At 46.9% G+C, this 21,000-nt stretch overlaps 1 protein-coding gene across 1 annotated transcript in view; it reads left to right on the top strand.

Moving 5' to 3' along the window:
- The first annotated feature begins 14,689 nt into the window (after positions 1 to 14,689).
- Positions 14,690 to 21,000, top strand: part of LOC143020611 (uncharacterized) — a 21,366-nt gene continuing 15,055 nt past the window's right edge. The window contains exons 1-2 of the mRNA XM_076177050.1: positions 14,690 to 15,378; positions 19,500 to 19,652. Coding sequence (XP_076033165.1) covers positions 15,217 to 15,378; positions 19,500 to 19,652 — 315 coding nt within the window. The 5' untranslated portion in view covers positions 14,690 to 15,216. The remainder of the gene's footprint in view (positions 15,379 to 19,499; positions 19,653 to 21,000) is intronic.

Genomic DNA, 21,000 nt, shown 5'->3' on the forward strand with positions numbered 1-21,000 from the left:
TCATATCAACAAAGACCCTCAAATTTGGCTAAGCCCCATGACCGCGCCCTTGGGTCCAGGCTCTTCTCATGTACCTCTCAGTGCCCAGGGAACAACTCTCTCCCACAGCCTCAACCTTGGCTGAGCCCCAAGCCATCTTTTTGATATACCTCCTTTAGAATATGAAGATGGTCAGTATGAACGAGAAAATACGAATCACAAGACGTTTGCACTTTCTAAAAAAAGAGTTTTCAGTGAAGATTGCCTCACATTATTGGTAAAGATCTGGAATATAGTAAGAAATCCCAATATTATTGACATTAGATTTACTAGAGACAAACGATAATGTACATCAAGGACAGCAAGACCAGAATTTGTGTTCATAATGTTTACTTTGAGTGGTTGATTTCGGCAGGGAAAGTAACATCTCTCGAGCATAGCAAACCTCCAGTTATAGGTGTTCTCAATTTGTGTGTCCCCCCATTCTTTTCAGCTTCTCCAGGTCCTTGTTTTTTTCGCCGGTTTACTGCCACATTGGCAATCTCTTTGTCCTGCAGGCCTTGTTTCTTCAATTCATCTTGCCTTGTGTTCCATGCCAGCATGATTTCTAGTAGCTTTCCTCCTTCCCTGACCAGACTGCCATGATCCGTGCTCCTAATTGGTGTGAGGTCAAGTGTGATGCGTGGGAAGTCGGAGGCAAAAGGCGTGACGCCGGTGACTCACGAAGACAGAGGGTATGCAATCGTCAATGAATCCAGTGTTCATATCATGTGACTGGCCGAGGTGAAGGTTAGTCATGGCTGGCTGATGCTGGTGTAGGTTGAGTACTACATCTGCAATTGGTGGTGAAAGAAACTCGGGCGGAGTTCTTGGTATTAATTTACAAAATACAAAACAAGCTCCCAGCAAAAACACGGAGGGTTGCCAGAAATATATTCTATGTACATGTTTACAAAGGTTGTCAATCATGGAATAAGGTAGCTGTTGCCATATAAGTTGAAGGAAATTTTGGAAGGCTGGGTCGTGTCGGTTGAGGTGCCGGCCGATAGCGTGCAGGTGCTGATCCGAGATGCAGGGAGGCCATTGTCCAAAGTAGAGGGCTTGACTTGAGATGCAGCGAGGGTCATTGTTCAAGGTAGAGGGCTTGATCCGAGATGTTGAGAATCTATTGTCGTCCAACGGGTGTCGCTCACTGTCATCGAGACTACCACGTTGCAGCATATGTGTGCGTGTGTGCAGCTACGTTTAATACGAGATGTCAACACTGGCACTGCACGTATTTCCTCAAGGAGGCTTTGTGGTGTCTCACGTGGTAGACCCAGACACTGATTAATCATCTTTGGGGACCTAACAGGGTCTGTATTAGGCTGCTGAGCTGCACGTGCGTTTCTTCAAAGGGTCTTTGTGAGGGCCATGCGGCTGAGGGTGCACGAGCGGGTCCCATGGGACCACTTGTGGGTCAGTAAGGTCGTGGGACGGCCAGAGAAGAGGTGAGGACGGGAGTGAGGACCGGGAGTGAGGACTACTCCTAACACGCCCTCACGGAAGTCGAGGCTGGACGTGAAGTCGTATGGAACCTCGACAAGAAATCGTCAAAGGAGTTGTCCTCACGACTGGGCTGGAACTTGAAGGTGTGGGTAGAGCTGGCCTTCAGACTGCAGTAGCAGCAAGTGGCGGTCCGTTTGCCACAGGGCAGCAAACTTCAGGGCACTCCGCTAACCCCGTGGGAGCGGAGTTGTCCTGTACGTCGTGGATGACGTCGAAGAGGTTGGTGCATCTCGGGAGGCTGATCAGGGGATCTCGTATCTGGAACGCGTCCTGGGATCACGTCGCATGGTGGCATTGGAGCGTGGTTGCAACATCTCCCTGAAAAGATAGACACTTGAGAATGGTCGTGGTTAGAGGATAGGGGCGTTAGGTCACCCAGAACGTCGTGGACTTAACAGTTGAGGTTGCTAGTCATTAGCTTTACCGGAGTCGAGGTGCGGGACCTTGTGACCTTCGTTGAGCGTGTGGGTGGGTGAATGTGAGGATGCTCACAGCTCTGCTAAATGATATAGGAGCGGTGGCGGCGAGAATGTAGACAGTGAAACTGGCAGTCGACAGGCAAGACAGGCATCGACGGCAGTTGTGCTGGTGGGCAGTGGTGAAAGACGATCTGGCAGACAAGTGGCAGCAGTCAGCGGCAGTCGATTTGGCAGACGAGCAACGGCACATACCTGTGGTAGGCGAGAGTGTAGGTAGTCAAACTGGCAGTCGTGCTGGTTGACAGCAGCGGCAGGCGATCTGGCAGACCATTGGCGGCAGTTGATCTGGCAGCGGCAGATACCTGTGGTAGGCGAGAGTGTAGGCAGTCCAATTGGCAGTCGGGAGACCTGGTAGGCAGCGACTGTAGTGGAGCTGTTGGGCAGGCGAGCTGGCAGACGGCAGACCTAGTAGGTGAACTGGCATTCACGGTTGCAGGCGATCTGGCAGACAAATGACGGTATTCGATCTGACAGACATGTGGCGGCAGTCGATCTGGGAGACACGTGGTGAGAGTCGATCTGGCAGACAATTGACGACAGATACCTGTGGTGGGCGAGTGTAGGGAGTCAAACTGGCAGTTGACAGATGACCTGGCAGTCAGCGACGGCAGACCCGCTAGAATTGGCAATCACGGCGGCAGACGATCTGGCAGACACGTGGCGGCAGTCGATCTGGCAGTTGAGCGACGGTTGCCGATCTGGTGGTAGTCGAGCGGCAGAGCTGGGGATCGGGGGACTCAAACGTTGGGCAGCCAAATGTTAGGCTGGTTGAAGGCAAAACTCTGATGGAGAGTTGGTTTTATTTAGCAATGAATTTGGGCGACAATGTTATGTGATTCTAAGAGCGAGAAAAGGGGAGGGGACGAGACGGCGAAAGAGGTGACGACTGTGTTTCAAATCGTGTCCCCAGGCGATCTGCATCTTTGGCGTTGGTCCATCCTTTATATACACGGGAAGGTCATGACCCGTGCTCCTAATTGGCGTGAGGTCAAGTGTGATGCGTGGGAAGTCGGAGGCAAAACGTTTGACGCCGGTGACTCACGAAGACAGAGGGTATGCGTCCCTCAATTAATCCAGTGTTCATATCACGTGGCTGGCCGACGTGCAGGTTAGTCATGGCTGGCCGATGCTGGTACTGCACGTGTTTCCACAATGAGGCTTTGTGGTGTCTCATATGGTAGACCACAGCACTAGTTAGTCATCTTTGAGGGCCTAACAGGGTCCGTCTTAGGCTGATGAGTTGAACGTGCATACATTCATATTGCAAATGATGTCATGCCTAGTCACCTCGTAGTACAGACACGGACTGATATCAAAAGAATGTATGTAAAGGAGATATTACTATATAATTACAAATAAAAAAAGAATTTCTCACTTCTTATAGAAACTGTACCTAAAGTATCATATTCACGTCTTGTAATTTTGTAGTACAGAAATGATTCTTTTTGAAGCAGATCGTAGATACTTCTCTGTTCTCAAGTAAGTGAAATTACTTAACTTTTTGTCTCAAACTTCCTGCGCGCTGAAGGCGGAGAATTTTAAATTCTTTGGTTTCTCGGGGTTTTGTCCTCCTTCTCCACCTCTTCTTTTTTCTTCTGTTTCTTCTTATTCTCGTTTTTTTTTCTTTTTGTTATTGTTCTTTTCTTCCTTATTTTTTCCTTTTCTTCTAATTTTCCTTTTTTCTTTCCTCTTCCTGTTTTCTTTTATTCTTTTTTTCTCTTCTTTCTCTTATTCGCCTCCCTCTTTTCCTCATTTATCCTTCTTCTTTCTTCTTACTTTTCCTCCTCCTCTTCTTTTCTTCTTCATCTTCTTTCTACTTTTTTCTTCATCCCCTCACTTTTCTTCTTCTGTCTTCTTCTCTTCCTCCTTTCTTTTTCGTCTTCCTGTGCTTCTTCCTCTTCTTACTTTTCTTCCTCCTCTTCATTTTCCTCTTCTGCTTGTTCTTCTTCTTCTTACTCCTCTTCTTCCTCTTTTTACTTTTCCTCTTTTTTATTCTTCTCCATTTTCTTCTTGTCTTTTTCTCTTTCTTTTTCTTCTTCTTTGCCTTCTTCCCTCTCCTCCTCAGTGGCAAACAACAACATATTCATGCAATCGAATGGTGGCCTCTGACCTGAAGATAATCTCAACCAATCCCAACCAGAGTGTACCCCCGCTGACGTCATAAAACCTTATTGTATTCACCAAAACAAAAAATATAAATTGCGCCACGTGTGGAAATCTATCTGTAAACCACATAACATTAATATATAAACCTCTGTGAAGCAAGACGTTGTAAAAAAAAAAGATCCTTTTCTCGTGAATTGGGGTAATTTGCCGAATACGTAAAACGAGCAGTTTTACGGCCAAATCTGAAAAAAAACTCCAAATTCCCGGCTGGACCACTTGATTAAGTTCCATTTGTATATTTCGTTTTCTTTCTTTGTATCTTTTTCTGATATATATGTCCGTGTTGTTGTCGGTAATTCCCTGTGAATTTTTTTGAAAATCTGCAGGAATAATTTATTTACTTAATCATTTATGTATGTACTTATCTATTCAATCTTTGTTTGCCTTTATTTCGAAAATACATCGCACCTTCCACACGATGTGTGTGTGTGTGTGTGTGTGTTTCACCATGGTCTTGGATCATGTGTTGGAATCGTGATCGACAGCTATTTCCTTCCCGAAAGAGAGCTCAGAGCTCATATATGACCAATCTATGGGTAATACCGTGACCTTGAACGCACACCCACACCCACGAGAGTTGGAGTAACGACTCGCAGTGCAGCGATACTGAAATTGCTTCAGCCATGGGCGGGATTCGAACCCGGACCGCGTAGTGGCGGCCGGGAACTCTACCAACTGCGCCATCGTGTGTGTGTGTGTGTGTGTGTGTGTGTGTGTGTGTGTGTGTGTGTGTGTGTGTGTGTGTGTGTGTGTGTGTGGAACATGCGGATAAAGAAAACTGTGTGTGTATGTGTTTGCATCCTAACCAAAACTCTACCACATTTTAAAACAAATAATTTCCTTTTCATTTCTTCCCCATAATTCCCTTTCTCTCTCCCTCCCCCCCTCTCTCTCTCTTTCTTTCTCTCTCTCTCTCTCTTTCTCTCTCTCTCTTGCAACCGTAGCAGAAAGCTGAAAGCGGCCAATGAAGGGAATCTTGTACTTCCCGAGTTTACTGCCTTAGGCTGGCGGATGGTTCTCCACATCGTCCGCATATGCATCAGCCCCCCCTCCCCCTCCCCCTCCCCTCCCCCTCCCCCTCCCACCCCCTCGGTAGCCCGATCACAGCCACTAAAGCCTACATTAGCATGAGCTACTTTGGAGGATAAGAAAACGTACAAAAATGTATCTGGAATGATCAGATAAATTGCTACAGGCTCGGCCATTACCATAAGGACCCCCAGAGCGACGTCGTCATCTGCATATTGAGTAAAATCTGAAGGGAATACGTGTGCTGAAGAGGAGGAGGAGGAGGAGGGAGGAGGAGGAGGAGGAAGGAGAGGAGGAGGAGAGGAAGAGGAGGAAGGAGGAGGAAGAGGAGGAAGGAGAGGAGGAAGAGAAGGAAGAGGAAGAGGAGGAGAAAGAGGAGAAAAAGGAGGAAAAAGAGGAGGAAAAGGATGAAGAGAGGGAAGGAAGAGGAGGAGAAGGAGGGAGAGGGGAAGAGAAGGAGGCAGAGGAGGAGGAGGAGGAGGAGGAGGTGATCGCTGTTGTTGTTGTTGTTCGCAGGGAACAACTCATGCTCTGGCAGAGGTGACGTACATGCATATATAAACATGCATACATACATACATGAATACATGCATACATACATACATATATGCATACATACATACATACGTACATACATATATTACATAAGTTACACACAACTTAAGTACACACAGACTGACTTACATTACACACATACGTACATTCATACATACATAAGTGCATACAGAACACAAACATACATACCTAGATACTAAGTACATTGTATGCCCACATATACAAACATACACACACTGACATACGATACAATAATACATCCTTGCATATATACATAAATACATACGATATTAAATGACTTAGTCAACAGGAAAGCAGACAACCACGACTAAATGCATCCGAATTCTGTTTCATGAATACTCGCAACACGTGTGTGTGTGTGTGTGTGTGTGTGTGTGTGTGTGTGTGTGTGTGTGTGTGTGTGTGTGTGTGTGTGTGTGTGTGTGTGTGTGTGTGTGTGTGTGTGATGGTTGAGGAATGAAGGTAATTACCGTCAGACGGTTTTATTAACATTTGTGAAGCGTTTTTTGGCATAAAATGTCTTATGGACTACGAAGAAGCCGACAGGAACAGAGGCAAAAGCAAAACATGACGATATATATTAAACTTATCTCTTCCTACCCTAGACGTAATGAACAAGGCCTTGGCCGATAACGACTGTCCCGTTAACAATCTATATTATCATAATATATAATATTCATTGCTTGATTTAGTATTCATTTGCATCATCGTCATAATAAGCACCCAGTCCCTCCCTTTGCGCCTTTGGTAAACACGACTGACGTTCCCGTGTGGATGTCTTCTTCCCAATTGCAAACACAGAAACTCTCTCTCTATTCGGAGTTTCCAAAATTCGGAAAATTTCCAATATTCGGAAGAAAAATTTCGTATATCTGGAAAGTTCCCTTAGTCGGGAAAGTTTCCTAAGTCAGGGAAGTTTCCTAATCTGCAAAGTTCCTATACCTGGAAAGTTCCTAAATCTGGGAACATTTTATGGGATCCTAATATACGTAGGTCGAAATCGTGATCTACACCTTTGGGCCTCTGGCACCCATACCGTTGGCCTGAGTGCTGTCAAATTGCACTCCACGGCAGCCCTAGCCGCCCTCAACCCATGGGTGAGATGGCGGGTAAATCGGAGCAAGTGACCAAAATGACCCAAAATCCAAAAAATATCAAAGGATATTTAGCCGAAAATTCGAAGGTGACCGATTTGGTCCAAACTTGCCCCACAGGGAGAGAGTCGCTCAAAGTGCACAGCAAGGTAAACATGAGCAGCCTGAGTCCAAGGGCGTGGCAGTGGCACCCCTCCAAATTTGGGCCTTTTCACCCAGTAATCACCTTTGGGCCTCTGGCACCCATACCGTTGGCCTGAGTGGTGTCAAATTGCACTCCACGGCAGCCCTAGCCGCCCTCGACCTGTGGCTCAGATGGCGGGTAAATCCGAGCAAGTGACCAAAATGACCCAAAATCCAAAAAATATTTAGCCGAAAATTCGAAGGTGACCGATTTGGTCCAAACTTGCCCCACAGGGAGAGAGTCGCTCAAAGTGCACAGCAAGGTAAACATGACCCAAAATCCAGGGCTGCCGTGGAGTCCAATTTGACCCCACTCAGGCCAACGGTATGGGTGCCAGAGGCCCAGAGGTGAATTCTGGGTGAAAAGGCCCAAATGATAATTATAATGATAATAATAAATAACAATACCCAGTAATCATCATCATAATAATAATAATAATAATAATAATAATAGTAATGATAATAATATCAATGATAATAATGATAATAAAAGTAATAATTATAATGATAATGATAATAATAATAATATAATAATAATAATAATGATGATAACTAATAGTAATAATAATAATTATATCAATAACAATATTGATAATCTGTTTATCGAGTAAAAGTGATAATACAGAAATACACTGACAATATACAATTTTTGCTTATCTTAGGAGTAGACTGAGTACATCATGTGCATAAAGGGAGGGAGAGGGGGTACTAGGTGGCGGTGTCCACACAATGATGATTGTGTGTATACTACGACCGAGAGGGGGAAGAGGTAGGGGGTCATGTCAGTGATTGTGTGTGTGTGTGTGTGTGTGTGTGTGTGTGTGTGTGTGTGTGTGTGTGTGTCTGTGCGCACGTATATATGTGTGTGTATGTGTGAGTGTATGTGCACGTATGTATATGTGTGTGTATGTGTGAGTGTATGTGCAAGTATGTATATGTATGTGTGTGAGTGTATATGCACGTGTGTATGTGTGTGTATGTGTGAGTGTATGTGCACGTATGTATATATGTGTATGTGCACGTATGTATGAATACAGATGAATTGTATTACACGCCCCTAGGACCCCCTCTGGGGATCATTTGGTCCATAGCTGCTCCGATTGGGTCACAGATCCAGGGCCAAGAAGCCTCCTACAGATTTCACACCTCTCAGGCCCTGTTCACACTAGCGGTTCGAACCGCGCGGAAACCGCGGCGGTCCCTCATGGTCAATGAAAAACAGCGCGGTTATGTGTGAACGCCTCCACTTACTTACACTGTCATCGAACCGCCGCGGTTGAAACCGCTAGTGTGAACAGTGCCAAAGGCGCAGGCAGCAGAGGCAGGAAGGCAAAAGTCCCCTCTGAGCCTCAGATTTGGTTGGTGCCCCACGAGCATAAGCCCTTTGGCCCAGGTTCCTGACATGTACTTCAGAGTTCCCTATTCACGGCCCTCTCCCTCTCTGCTTTGTCATCACGTGTGAAACAGACACGAAATAATTTGAGAAATGGGAGGTACAGACACGGTACTACGTGATATCCATTCTCCCAGAGCATTTCGCTCATGTGCCACAAATCATCGTTCATGAATGAATCTTTATGGAAACAGAAGATATTGCGAGGTTACAAATGTGTGAATGTGCATATTCGTATGTGTATACATTGTATATGCGTGTGTGCGTGATTCACCACGGTCTTGGATCACGTGCTGGACTCTTGATCGACGGGTATTACCCTGCCGGATGAGAGCTCAGAGGTTATATAGGACCCGATCTATGTGTAATACTGTGACCTTACACACACAACCTCTTGCCCACCAGAGTTGGAGTACCGACTAGCAGTGCAACGATACTGAGACTTTTTTATCCTTGGCCGGGACTTGAACTCGGATCCATGAATTAGCAGTCGAGAACGGTACCACTACACCGTCGATTAGTATTACCCAATGGTTTGCCATGACTTTGAAACGACTCTAGTTTTAGAAAGAAAATAAATCTAATATTTTCTCAATAAATATAGCAATATTTTCAAAATTGCAAAGGATAATGTCCACGTGATAATTAGATGTTTTGTAATTAATCTCATTTCCGGAAATATCTGTTCTGATCTCGCAAGCTTTCAATCACTGATGTGTGTGATCGATGAGAGGAACAGAGCGTGTTTATACATTTTTTTCTGTGCGCCACCTTGCCATTTGTTCATCTAAATATAAATCTAAGTCCATCTAAATGTTAACAACTTAGAAAAAATAATATTTTCAATTGAACATATATGCAAAAAAATTAAAAAATAATAAAAGATGCAACTGATTAGAGAAAATGGTTGTGCATCATCCTAATTAATGGGTGACTATAATATTTGCACTATAAAATGCCTAGTCATTGTTTGGATTATTTTGCCTTTGTGTATTGTATACTCTGCTTGTTAGTGACAGTAGTTTGAAGAGAGCTGGTTAGTATATCATTAACGAGCGTATATATTTAGTGTGCGTTTATGTACGTACATGCAGGACGTATACACACACATGCGTACACAAGGAGTGTCGGTGGCCGTTGGCGGGTAACCGGGGGCTGCGGATATCTTTCAAGGGAGACAAGAGGCACCAGACTAACGCGCTGTCCTACAGTAAATGTGGTGGCACGCTAGGCACTTTTCGCTAGCATGCTACTCGCTTTTGGTATTTTTTGGTACATTATCGGGAATAATTAGAATTGGTGATTATATCTAATATCAGGACAAAAAATAAAAACGTATCGTGGTAGCATTCGGGGAGGGAGAGAGAGAGAGAGAGAGAGAGAGAGAGGGAGAGAGAGAGAGAGAGAGAGAGAGAGAGAGAGAGAGAGAGAGAGAGAGAGAGAGAGAGAGAGAGAGAGAGAGAGAGAGAGAGAGAGGGGTGAGAGTTTTTGTGGGGGAGAGGGAGAGAAATATATATATATATACATATATATATATATATATATATATATATATATATATATCGAGAGGGGGAGAGAAGGGGGGTGAGAGAGGGAGAGGGAGAGGGAGGGAGAGAGAGAGAGAGAGAAAGGGGGGATAGGGATAGGAAGAGAGGGAGAGAAAGAGAGAGAGGGATAGGGAGAGAGAGGGATAGGGGTAGGAAGAGAGAAAGGGGCGAGAGATAGATAGATAGATAGAGAGAAAAAGGGAGGTAGGGATAGGAAGAGAGAGCGAGAGAGAGGGATAGAGAGAGAGAAGGATAGGGATGGGAAGAGAGATAGATAGATATATATAGAGAGAGAGAGAGAGAGAGAGAGAGAGAGAGAGAGAGAGAGAGAGAGAAAGAGAGAGAGAGAGAGAGAGAGAGAGATAGAAACTGTATTTCGGTTTCGGTCCTCCCCGAGAAATCGGTCCGGAAATCGTCTTAATCCGTCGGAAGCTGTCTATTTGACGACCGCGTCCTGGCTGACACGTCAGTTCTGTCCAAAGTTTGATGCTGACTCGCGCGCTTAAAGGCGAGACAACGTGAAGGGCCATCCTTTCTAGACAACGTATACGTGTGTAGCCGTTTTACGCAGGCACGCGTCACTCTGAGACTGGGTATGGTACATTGGAGAGTGGAAGACGGGACCCCACGAATGTTGCTTACTGCTTTCCTGTAAATCGCAAATAGGTAAATGCTAATAGGTTAACACGTACATGCGCGGTTGGTAGAGTCCCATATTGTCAGTACGGCGGTGCCGGCAGTACCTGGTTCGAATCTTGCCCAGGGCTCAAATTATTTCAGTATCGCTGTGCTTCGAGTCGTTACTCTAACTCTCGTGGGCGGGGAGTTGGGGTGTGTGTGTATAGCATTACCCATAGATCGGTCATACGAGCTCTGAGCTCTCTTCCGGGAGGGAAATAGCTGTCGATCACGAGTCCAACACGTGATCCAAAGACCAAGGTGAATCACCCACCCACCCACACACACACACACACACACACACACACACACACACACACACATACGTTCTTTATCAACCCATCTATCCTACATCAATCCAGCCTCCCACCCCAGAGTTGAGTTGAATTTGGATTGAGTGAATATATGGCGATTGGATAGGGAGGAGGAGGAGGAGGAGGAGGAGGAGGAGGAGGAGAAGGCAGGAAGATAAGGAAGAGGATTATGAGGGATGGGGAGGAGGAAGAGAAGGCAGGAGAGAAGGAAGAGAAGGCAGGAGGAGAAGGAGGGGGATTATGAAGGATGGGGAGGAGGAGGAGAAGGAGGAAGGAGGAGGAGGAAGGATGGAGGAAACAATGTATCCTATAAGACAAGAAGAAGAGGAGATGAGTAGGAGGAGAAGAAAGAGTAGGAAGAGGAAAGGGAGGAGGAGGAGAACGAGGAGAAGAAGAATGAGTGAAAGGAAGAGGAAGAGAATGGGAAGAAGGAAGAGGAAAGGGGGAGGAGGAGGACGAGGAGAAGAAGAATGAGTGAAAGGAAGAGGAAGAGAAGAAGAAGAATGGGAAGAAGGAAGAGGAGAAGAATGATAATGGGTTGGGGGATGGGAATGAGAAGGAGAAGGAGGAGGAGGAGGAGGAACAGGAAAATTATTGAATGAAAAGAAGAGGAAGAGGAGAATGGGACTGAGGAAGGGGAGGAGAATGATGAGGAGGAAGAGGAGGAGGAGGAAGAGGAAAAGGAGGAAGAGGAAGAGGAGGAGGAGGAAGAGGAGGAGGAGGAAGGGGAGGAGGAGGAAGAGGAGGAGGAGGAAGAGGAGGAGGAGGGGGAGGAATGAGTAGGAGGAGGAGGAACAGGAAAATAAATGAATGAAAAGAGGAGGAAGAGGAGAATGGGATGGAGTAAGGGAAGGAGCATGAGGAGGAGGAGGAAGAAGAGGAGGAGGAAGAGGAGGAGGAGGAGAATGAGGAGGAAGAGGAGGAAGAACTGGAGATGGATCATGTCAAATATGTAACAGAAGTCCATTCAACAGCAAATCATAATCCGAAGAGATTTTACCTCGCGTGAATAAAATCGCCTGGCGGCATCCAAACCATAAGTAATTCATAAAATATATCCTGGCTGGAATATATTATTAATAAATATTCTATCAAAAATATATCTTATCAAAAATATATATGAATAGTAAAATATATATGCGTAAATATGAACAGCGCGCCATAATCGGCTTGTATGTTGGGTCCGATGTATTTCTTGTACTCGTCGTCAGGTGATTTTATTAATTCCAATTGGGGAGTGGGGATACGCCCCCCCCCTCCCCTGGCGGTCGACACATCTAATGAAGTTAAGGGCTGACCACAGACCGAACAAAAAGTTCGCTGTGATTGATCACGTTTCATAATTTAGTGGACGAGGAAAAAGTGGGATATTTATGTTTCTCTGTCTACGCAGAGAGAAAGAGAGGAGAGGGAGGGAGATAGAGGGGGGAGAAGGAAGGAGGGGAGAGAGGGAGGGAGAGAGGGAGGGAGGGAGGAAGGGAGAGAGAGCGAGAGAGAGAGAGAGCGAGCGAGAGAGAGAGAGAGAGAGAGAGAGAGAGAGAGAGAGAGAGAGAGAGAGAGAGAGAGAGAGAGAGAGAGAGAGAGAGAGAGAGAGAGGAGAGAGAGAGGAGGAGAGAGAGAGAGGAAAAAAGAGAAAGGAAGGATAGAAGGGAGAAAATGGGGGAAAAAGAGAGAAAAGTACAAAGTACGGAGGAAGAGAGAAGGAAAAAGGAATGAAGCAGAAGGAAGTACAGAGGAAGGAAGAAGAGAGAAGGAAGGAAGGAGAGGAAGAGGAAGAAGGAATTAGAGAGGAAGGAAGAGGAAGAAGAGAGGTAGGAGAAAGGAGAAGGAGGAGAGGGAAAATAAAAGAGGAAGAAAGGAGGTGGAAGGAAGGCAGAGGAGGAAGAACGGAGGTGGTGGGAAGGAGGAGGAGGAGGAAGAAGAAAGGAGGAGGAAGAGAATGATGAGTAGGTGGAGGAGGAGGAGGAGTGGGAGGAGGAGGAAGAGGATGAGGAGGAGGAAGAGGATGATGAGTAGGAGGAGTAGGAGTATGAGGAGGAGGAAGAAGAAGATGAGTGGGAAGTAGGAGGAGCAAGAGAATGATGAGTAGAGGAGGAGGTGCAGGAAGAGGAGGAGGAGGAGGAGGAAGAGGAGGATAATGATGAGTAGGAGGAGGAGGAAGAGGAGGAGGAGGAAGAGGAAGAGGAGGAGGAAGAAGAGGATGATGAGTAGGAGGTGGAGGAAGAGGAGGAGGAGGAGTAGGAGTAGGAGGAGGAAGAGGAGGAGGAGGAAGAGGATGATGATGATGAGTAGGAGTAGGAGGAGGAAGAGGATGATGAGTAGGAGGAGGAGGAAGAGGAGTAGGAGGAGGTGGATGATGAGTAGGAGGAGGAGGTGGCGGAAGAGGAGGAGGAGGAGGAGGAGGAGGAAGAGGATGATGAGTAGGAGGAGGAGGATGATGATGAGTAGGAGGAGGAGGAGGAGGAGGAGGAAGAAGAGGAGTAGGTGGAGGAGGAGGAGGAGTGGGAGGAGGAGGAAGAGGATGTAGGAGGAGGAAGAGGAATGAGGAGTAGGAGGAGTAGGAGGAGGAGGAGGAGGAGGAAGAGGATGATGAGTAGGAGGAGTAGGAGGAAGAGGAGGAGGAGGAGGAAGAGGAGGAGGAAGATGATGATGAGTAGGAGGGAGGAAGAGGATGATGAGTTGGAAGAGGAGGAGGAGGAGTAGAAGGAGGAGGAGGAAGAGGATAATGAGTAGGAGGAGGATGACGAGTAGGAGGAGGAGGAGGCGGAGGAAGAGGAGGATGAGTAGGAGGAGGAGGAAGACGAGGAGGAGTAAGAGGAGGAGGAGGAGGAAGGGAGGAGGAAGAGGAGGAGGAGTGGAGGAGGAGGAGGAAGAGGATGATGAGTAGGAGGAGGAGGAAGAGGAGTAGGAGGAGGAAGAAGAGGATGATGAGTAGGAGAAGGAGAAGAGGATGATGAGTAGGAGGAGGACAAGGAAGAGGAGGATGAGTAGGAAGAGGAAGAAGAGGATGAGTAGGAAGAGGAAGAGGAGGATGAGTAGGAGGAGGAGGAAAAGGAGGATGAGTAGGAGTAGGAGGAGGAGGAGGAGGAGGAAGAGGAGGATGAAGAGGAGGATGAGTAGGAGGAGGAACAGGAGTAGGAGTAGGAGGAGGAGGAGGAGGAAGAGGAGGATGAGTAGGAGGAGGAGGAAGAGGAGGAGGGTAGGAGGAGTAGGATGAGGATGAGTATGAGGATGATGAGTAGGATGATGATGAGTAGGAGGAGGAGGAGGAAGAGGATGAGTAGGGGGAGGAGGAGGAAGAGAATGATGAGTAGGTGGAGAAGGAGGAGGAGGAGTAGGAGCATGAGGAAGAGGATGCGGAGGAGGAGGAAGAGGATGATAGTAGGAGGAGGAGGAAGAGGATGATGAATAGGAGGAGTAGGAGGAGGAGAAGTAGAAGGAGGAGGAGGAGGAGGAGGAGGATGATGAGTAGGATGATGATGATGAGTAGGAGGAGGAAGAGGTGGAGGAAGATGAGGAGGAGGATGAATATGAGGAGGAGGATGAGGATGATAATGATGATGAGGAGGAGGAGGAGAAGGAGGAGGAGGAGGAGGAGGAGGAGGAGGAGGAGGAGGAGGAGGAGGCGATTCTTCCCGAGGACTCCGAAGGGAAGAACAGAAGCTTCGTTGTTGTTGCCCACTAGCCCGACATCCGGTGGCTCTGCCCCAAGTTCGTCCTCAAGCAGTGTGCCTGACGACTCACTCACGAGGCAGCCACAGACTCTCCCGATCTCCCGAGCGCCTCTCACGACGCTCCCAAACCCACGAAGACCCTCTTACAAGAAGTCGGAGATTCTCACGTTTTCCCGTGAGCGTGAAGACAGTCTCACGAGAGGTCGGAGACTCTCACGTTTCCCCGTGAACGTGCTCTCACGAGAGGTCGGAGATTCTCACGACGCTCCCAGACCCACGAAGACCCTCTCACGAGAAGTCGGATATTTCCACGTTCTCACGTGAACGTGAAGACACTCTCACGAGAGGCCAAAGACCCTCACGTTCTCCCGTGAACGTGAAGACCCTCTCACGAGAAGCTGGAAAATCTCACGTTTTCCCGTGAGCGCGAGGACCCTCTCACGAGAAGTCGGATATTTCCACGTTTTCACGTGAGTGCGAAGACCCTCTCACGAGAGGCCAGAGACTCTCACGTCCTCCCGAGACCCTCTCACAAGAAGTCGGTAACCCCCTTCTGATGGGGGAGAGTTTCTGGAGACTTCTCCTCCTCGGGGCGTGCCTTGCACACTCCCTCGCCGCCTCCGCCATAGACTCTGACCGAAACACAGCCTCTCTGGGTCGCCACCTTGCCCCTGGGGAGGATACACAAGTCTCCCCCGGGGGGAACTGGGGATATCAGGTAGGTGACGTTCATCTCTGTGGAAATAACTTATGTCTTAGGTCTGTTCACACGAGCGGTTTCAACCGCCGCGGTTTGAACCAAGGCGGTTCAGTTACAATAAATGGAGGCGTTCACACACAACTGCGCAGTTTTCCCTTGACTGTGCGGTACCGCCGCGGTTTCCGCGCGGTTCAAACCGCTAGTGTGAACAGGGCCTAGAGGATGATTGTGTATGTGTGTGTTTTGTCTCCATGTTTGTTCAACTTGTTCAAAAACAACGAGAACATGTTCTCTCTTATGCGCACTGAATTGAACACTACATGACACTTGTTCATCTTAATGTTCTCTGTTCTTCACAATAGTTCTTTTCTCAGAGAGCTGGTAGTTGTTCACCCCCCTCAAGTAAGAACTGTTATTAGAAAATTTGAGAACATTAGGAATACTTTTAAGAACTGAAAATACTGTAGTGCTCAATTATATACATTGACTGTGTATGCATGTATGTATATATGTAATGTATGCATGTATATATCTATATATGTATGCATACATGTATATATCTATATATGTATGTATACATGTATATTTAAGTGTATGCATCAATACATGTATGTATACATGTACATATTTCTGTATGCATATTTAAATGTATTCATGCATACATATGTACTGTATGCATGTTGCTGTATATGTACTGTATATGTGTGTGCCTATCCATGTATATATTTCTATATATTCATTCATATTCGTATATATCCCCTATGAATATATGTGTAATCACATGCATGTATGTGTATGTATATATATATATATATATATGTATATATATATATGTGTGTGTGTGTGTGTGTGTGTGTGTGTGTATGCATGCCTGTGTATATTTCGTATAGAGTTCTCTCTTTTCGGGAATCCCCATAATTCGAAATTTTCCAATGCGTGTTGCGAATATTGGAAACTTCCCAATTGCAGAAACTCCCAATGGAGAGAAGTCAGTTGAAGTGTCTTGTTGAGCAATCACGCCATCCCCTACGTCATCGTATTCTAAAACAGACTCTATGTACCTATGTCATAAGGCTTTGTTTTCCTCGAAGTCCTGGAGTTATTTTTATAGATTTTTGCCAGTCTCACATTTGCAATTCTGAGTATTTTGAAACTCCACATATTAATACAGGAAATTAATAGTAACGTCGGTAATATTAAAAAAAAAAAAAAAGACGGATATTTTTATATATAACGAAATCCCCTCCTTTTTTTTATATAAAACAGTGGTTTTCGGTGGGGGTGGTCACGTACCCACCCCCGCCCGGTAGGTTTACGTACCCGCACTAGGGAGGCAAATACCCTCCTCCTGGTGGGCAAGTCAAAGAAAACGGGATGCTGGGGAGATGGTGTCGTAGTCGTTTTTCTAATTGGTGCTGTCAATCGAGCCATCTGGCCTCAAACCAGCTGGCGTGTAATCCTCACTTTACATCGTTTGTAATACAGTTAAGCTGTCGGCACACTAGGCATATCTCGCTAGCATGCTACTTGGTTTTGCTATTTGGTTCGAGTAAAAACGACTTAGGTTACGATTTTTTTTTCTTCAAATTTTTCAAAAGTCAAATTACTCTCGCGTCATCTAGTGAGAAGCTGAATGACGAAGTAAGAGATGTTAAATTTAGAACACGAATACTAGACACACATTGTCGAGATGTTTTCATGGAAATCTAGAATATTGTAACCGAAGTCGTTTCTACTCAAAAGCAAGTAGCAAAAGCCAGTAGCATGTTAGCCTGGTGTGCCGCCATCTTTACAGTTCATAATATGAAACACAAAGGCAAAAGCCGACAAGACTGTGAGAATGAACACCGTGTGAGATCGAAACCTTTATTGGCACGACGTTTCGCTTGTTAAAGCCTTTTCAAGTACAGACATATGGGAAACACTCTGAGTACATATAGGCCGACGGGGAAGGAACTGGGATAGGTCACCAAGTCCCACCCGTCCCCTTTCACACCCCCCTCCACCCCTCCACCTACCACCCACCCCTTCCTAATAACCTCTCCCAGTTCCTTCCCCGTCGGCCTATATGTACTCAGAGTGTTTGCCATATGTCTGTACTTGAAAAAGCTGTAACAAGCGAAACGTCGTACCAATAAAGGTTTCGATCTCACACGGTGTTGGTTCTCACAGTTCATAATATGTATTCTAAAATAAATATGAATAATGATTGATGGATTGATTGATTGAAGGTTATCTGGCGTCGTAATAAATATAAATAATGAAAGATATGTTTTTTTTCTAGTGACGACTATGAATAAATAGGTAAATTAATGAGTAAATAAACTGGTAAATACATCATTGAGGATCACTGTTCTTATACAACATCGTGTTTCATTTAGAAACTGAGCAAGGATCTAAAAATTATTAGAATTCTTCTTCCCCCCTCCCCCTTCCCCCCTGATCCAAAAATTTGAGTTGGAATTGCCCTCATTAAAAAAAAAAAAAAAAGAGAGAAAGAGGAGAGAGAGAGAGAGAGAGAGAGAGAGAGAGAGAGAGAGAGAGAGAGAGAGAGAGGAGAGAGAGAGAGAGAGAGAAAACGCATGTCGCGGCGGCCATATTGTTCCTGGGCTTCAGGCCACCAGAGTCTCGGCAAAGCAACCTCTTGTCTATGACCTCATAATGCGCGAGCGGGGGGACCAATAAACCCGACCTGAATGAGTTATCAAGGCCGTAGGCAGCTTTACTATCTTCGTCCCCTCGTAAGCAGACTTAACTTTTACCACAATTATGACACTCGTATTCATCTAAGTCACCCTGGAGAATAGGGTCAGGACCCGAGTTCCTGCGTCCCTGAAGGACCTGCATCCCTAATCAGAGTCCATAAATAACCCCCCCACACACCCTTGTCTCCCCAACCCCCTAACTGTCGTGTTAGAACCACGACCTTCTAGATGTTCATTTTAATCCCTCTCCATCTCTTGCATCCTCCCCGGTCAGCAAGTTCCCGACCCATCCCCCCATCCCCGTCCCTCCCAGATGGAATCCCCCCTCCTTCGCCCGCCTACCTCGCCCCCCGCGCCGCCCACGTCCGCCTATTTGGTCGCCGCTCGCCCGCCCGCGCGCCGCGAGGATCCGAGACTTGTCATCCGGGTTTCTTCCGGTTTCTGTTTGGTATCGCTGATCCGGTTCATTCTCGGTGTCGGACCGCGTTCCGGTACTTGGCAGCCTTTCTGGTGGCACCGGGGGAGGAGGGGGAAGAGGGGGAAGAGGAGGGGAGGAGGAGGAAGAGGAGGGAGGAAGGAAAAGAGTACGTAAGAACATGGTAATGAAGAAGACGCAAGAGACCATAACGAGGAGGAGGAGGAGGAAGAAGAGGAGGGGAGGAGGAAGAGGAGGGGGAGGAGGAGGAAGAGGAGGGAAGAAGGAGGAAAAGAGTACGTAAGAACATGGTAATGAAGGAGAATGCAAGAGACCATAACGAGGAGGAGGAGGAGGCGGGAAGAAGGAGGAGAACAGAACAGAAGAAAATAAGAAATAGAGGAGACTGCAAGAGACCATAAGGCCTACGCTAGGCAGTTCCATGTCCCTTATCACCTGCAGCGTTCACTCTATCGATAAACCAGTTTTTGCCTTTTTTCTTTTTATGTCTAAAATTGTCCAATTCAAACCCATTACCACGAGGCAGCAGGAAAGGAGGCGAGAGAGAGAGAGAGAGAGAGAGAGAGAGAGAGAGAGAGAGAGAGAGAGAGAGAGAGAGAGAGAGACAGAGGGAGAGAGGGAGAGATAGAAACACGTAGGAGTCTTAATCTGACCTTACTTGACCTAACCTAACTTAATCTAACCTAGTTTAACCTACCTCAGATAACCCAACCTAACCAGAAATATGACTTATTATTATTTTTTTCTTTGCTGTGCCGTCAGGGACTACAATAAGTAAGTAAATAGATAAATACATAAATAAACAAATGAATAAATAAAAATTAATGAATAAACGAGTCAATCAATAAATAAATCAATAAATAACGAATAAAAACCAATTGAACAGATAAATAAATAAATGAAACAAAAAACATAGATTGAAGAAGAAACAGGACAAGGAATAGTAAGAGACAATAAGAATAGTTATACTATTTCCCCCCCCTTCCAACCCCTTACAGGCACTGTGGCAGGCCGGACCGCAGGCCACGGGCGTGCAGGCCACGGGCGTGCAGGCCAAGGGCGTGCAGGCTGCGGGCGTGCAGGCCAGCATCGAGGCAGTGCAGAAGTCTGTGGCGTCCCTCGCAGGCCGCTTGGCCCGAATGGAGGAAAAGGTAGCTAAGGGAGGCGGTTTGTTTCGCTGTGTGTGTGAGCATGGACAAAAGGAAGTGAACAGAAGGATACTATGAGCATGAGGGAGTACGTAAGCATAGGGATACTGTGAGCATGAGAGAGTATGTGGCCATGAGAATGCTTTGAGCATGAGAATGCTGTGAGCATAAGGATACTATGAGCATGAGGGAGTACGTGAGCAGAGGGATACTGTGAGCATGAGGGAGTATGTGACCATGAGAATGCTGTGAGCATAAGGATACTATGAGCATGAGGGAGTACGTGAGCATAGGGATACTGTGAGCATGAGGGAGTATGTGACCATGAGAATGCTGTGAGCATAATGATACTGTGAGCATGAGAATGCTGTGAGCAAGTGGATAATGTGAGCATAATGATACTGTGAGCATGAGGAGCGTGTGAGCATGGAGGAAACGTTAGTGAGAGCATGAGGCAGTATGTGAGCATGGACCCACCATGTGAGTATGACGTAGTATGTGAGCATGGTCAAGACTCTCTTTCTCTCTCTTACCACTCCTCTTTCTCATCTTCATCCTCCTCCTCCTCCCACTCGTCCTCTCTCCCTTCCTTCGCCCACTCCTCCTCTTCCTCCTTCTCTATTCCTCCCACTCGTCCTCTCTCCCTTCCTTCTCTCCCTTCCTTCCTCCTCACTTCCCTCCTCCTCCTCCCCCAGTCCTCTCTCCCTTCCTTCGCCCACTCCTCCTCTTCCTCCTTCTCCTCTCCCCCTTACTTCGCCCACTCCTTCTCTTCCCTTTTTTCCTCCTCCTTTTCCCCCATCCTCATTTTCCTCCTTATTTCCTTCCTCCTCCTACTCCTCCTCTGGCTCGTCTTCCCCTCCCTTCGCCCATTCCTCCTCTTCCTCATTTTCCTTCTTACTTCCCTCTTCCTTCTCCTCTTCTTCGACTACAGATTGTTTGGAGTCTCTCTCTCTCTCTCTCTCTCTCTCTCTCTCTCTCTCTCTCTCTCTCTCTCTCTCTCTCTCTATCTCTCTCTCTCTATCTATAGCCTCATGACGATGCTGAAACGAAGGGCGCTCTCACCCAAAGGGCCCCTCGACCTTGCTACCCCCACCTAACCCTGGCCCTCGACCCTGGCCCCTCGACACTGGGCCTTCGACCTTGGCCCTTCGACCCTGGGCCCTCGACCTTGGCCCCTCGACCTTGTCCCCCATGGCCCTCGACCTTGGCACCCCCCTGGTCCCTCGACCTTGTCCCACCCCCTGGTCCCTCGACCTTGCCCCCTCCCCCTGTCCACTCGACCTTATCCCACCCTGGCCCTATCCCCTCGACCTTGGCACCCCCGCCCCTGTCCCTGGCCTCTCGACCTTAT

The sequence above is a fragment of the Oratosquilla oratoria genome, chromosome 40, assembly GCF_046742065.1.
Source record: "Oratosquilla oratoria isolate Oo_2021 chromosome 40, ASM4674206v1, whole genome shotgun sequence".
NCBI classification, from domain to species: domain Eukaryota; kingdom Metazoa; phylum Arthropoda; class Malacostraca; order Stomatopoda; family Squillidae; genus Oratosquilla; species Oratosquilla oratoria.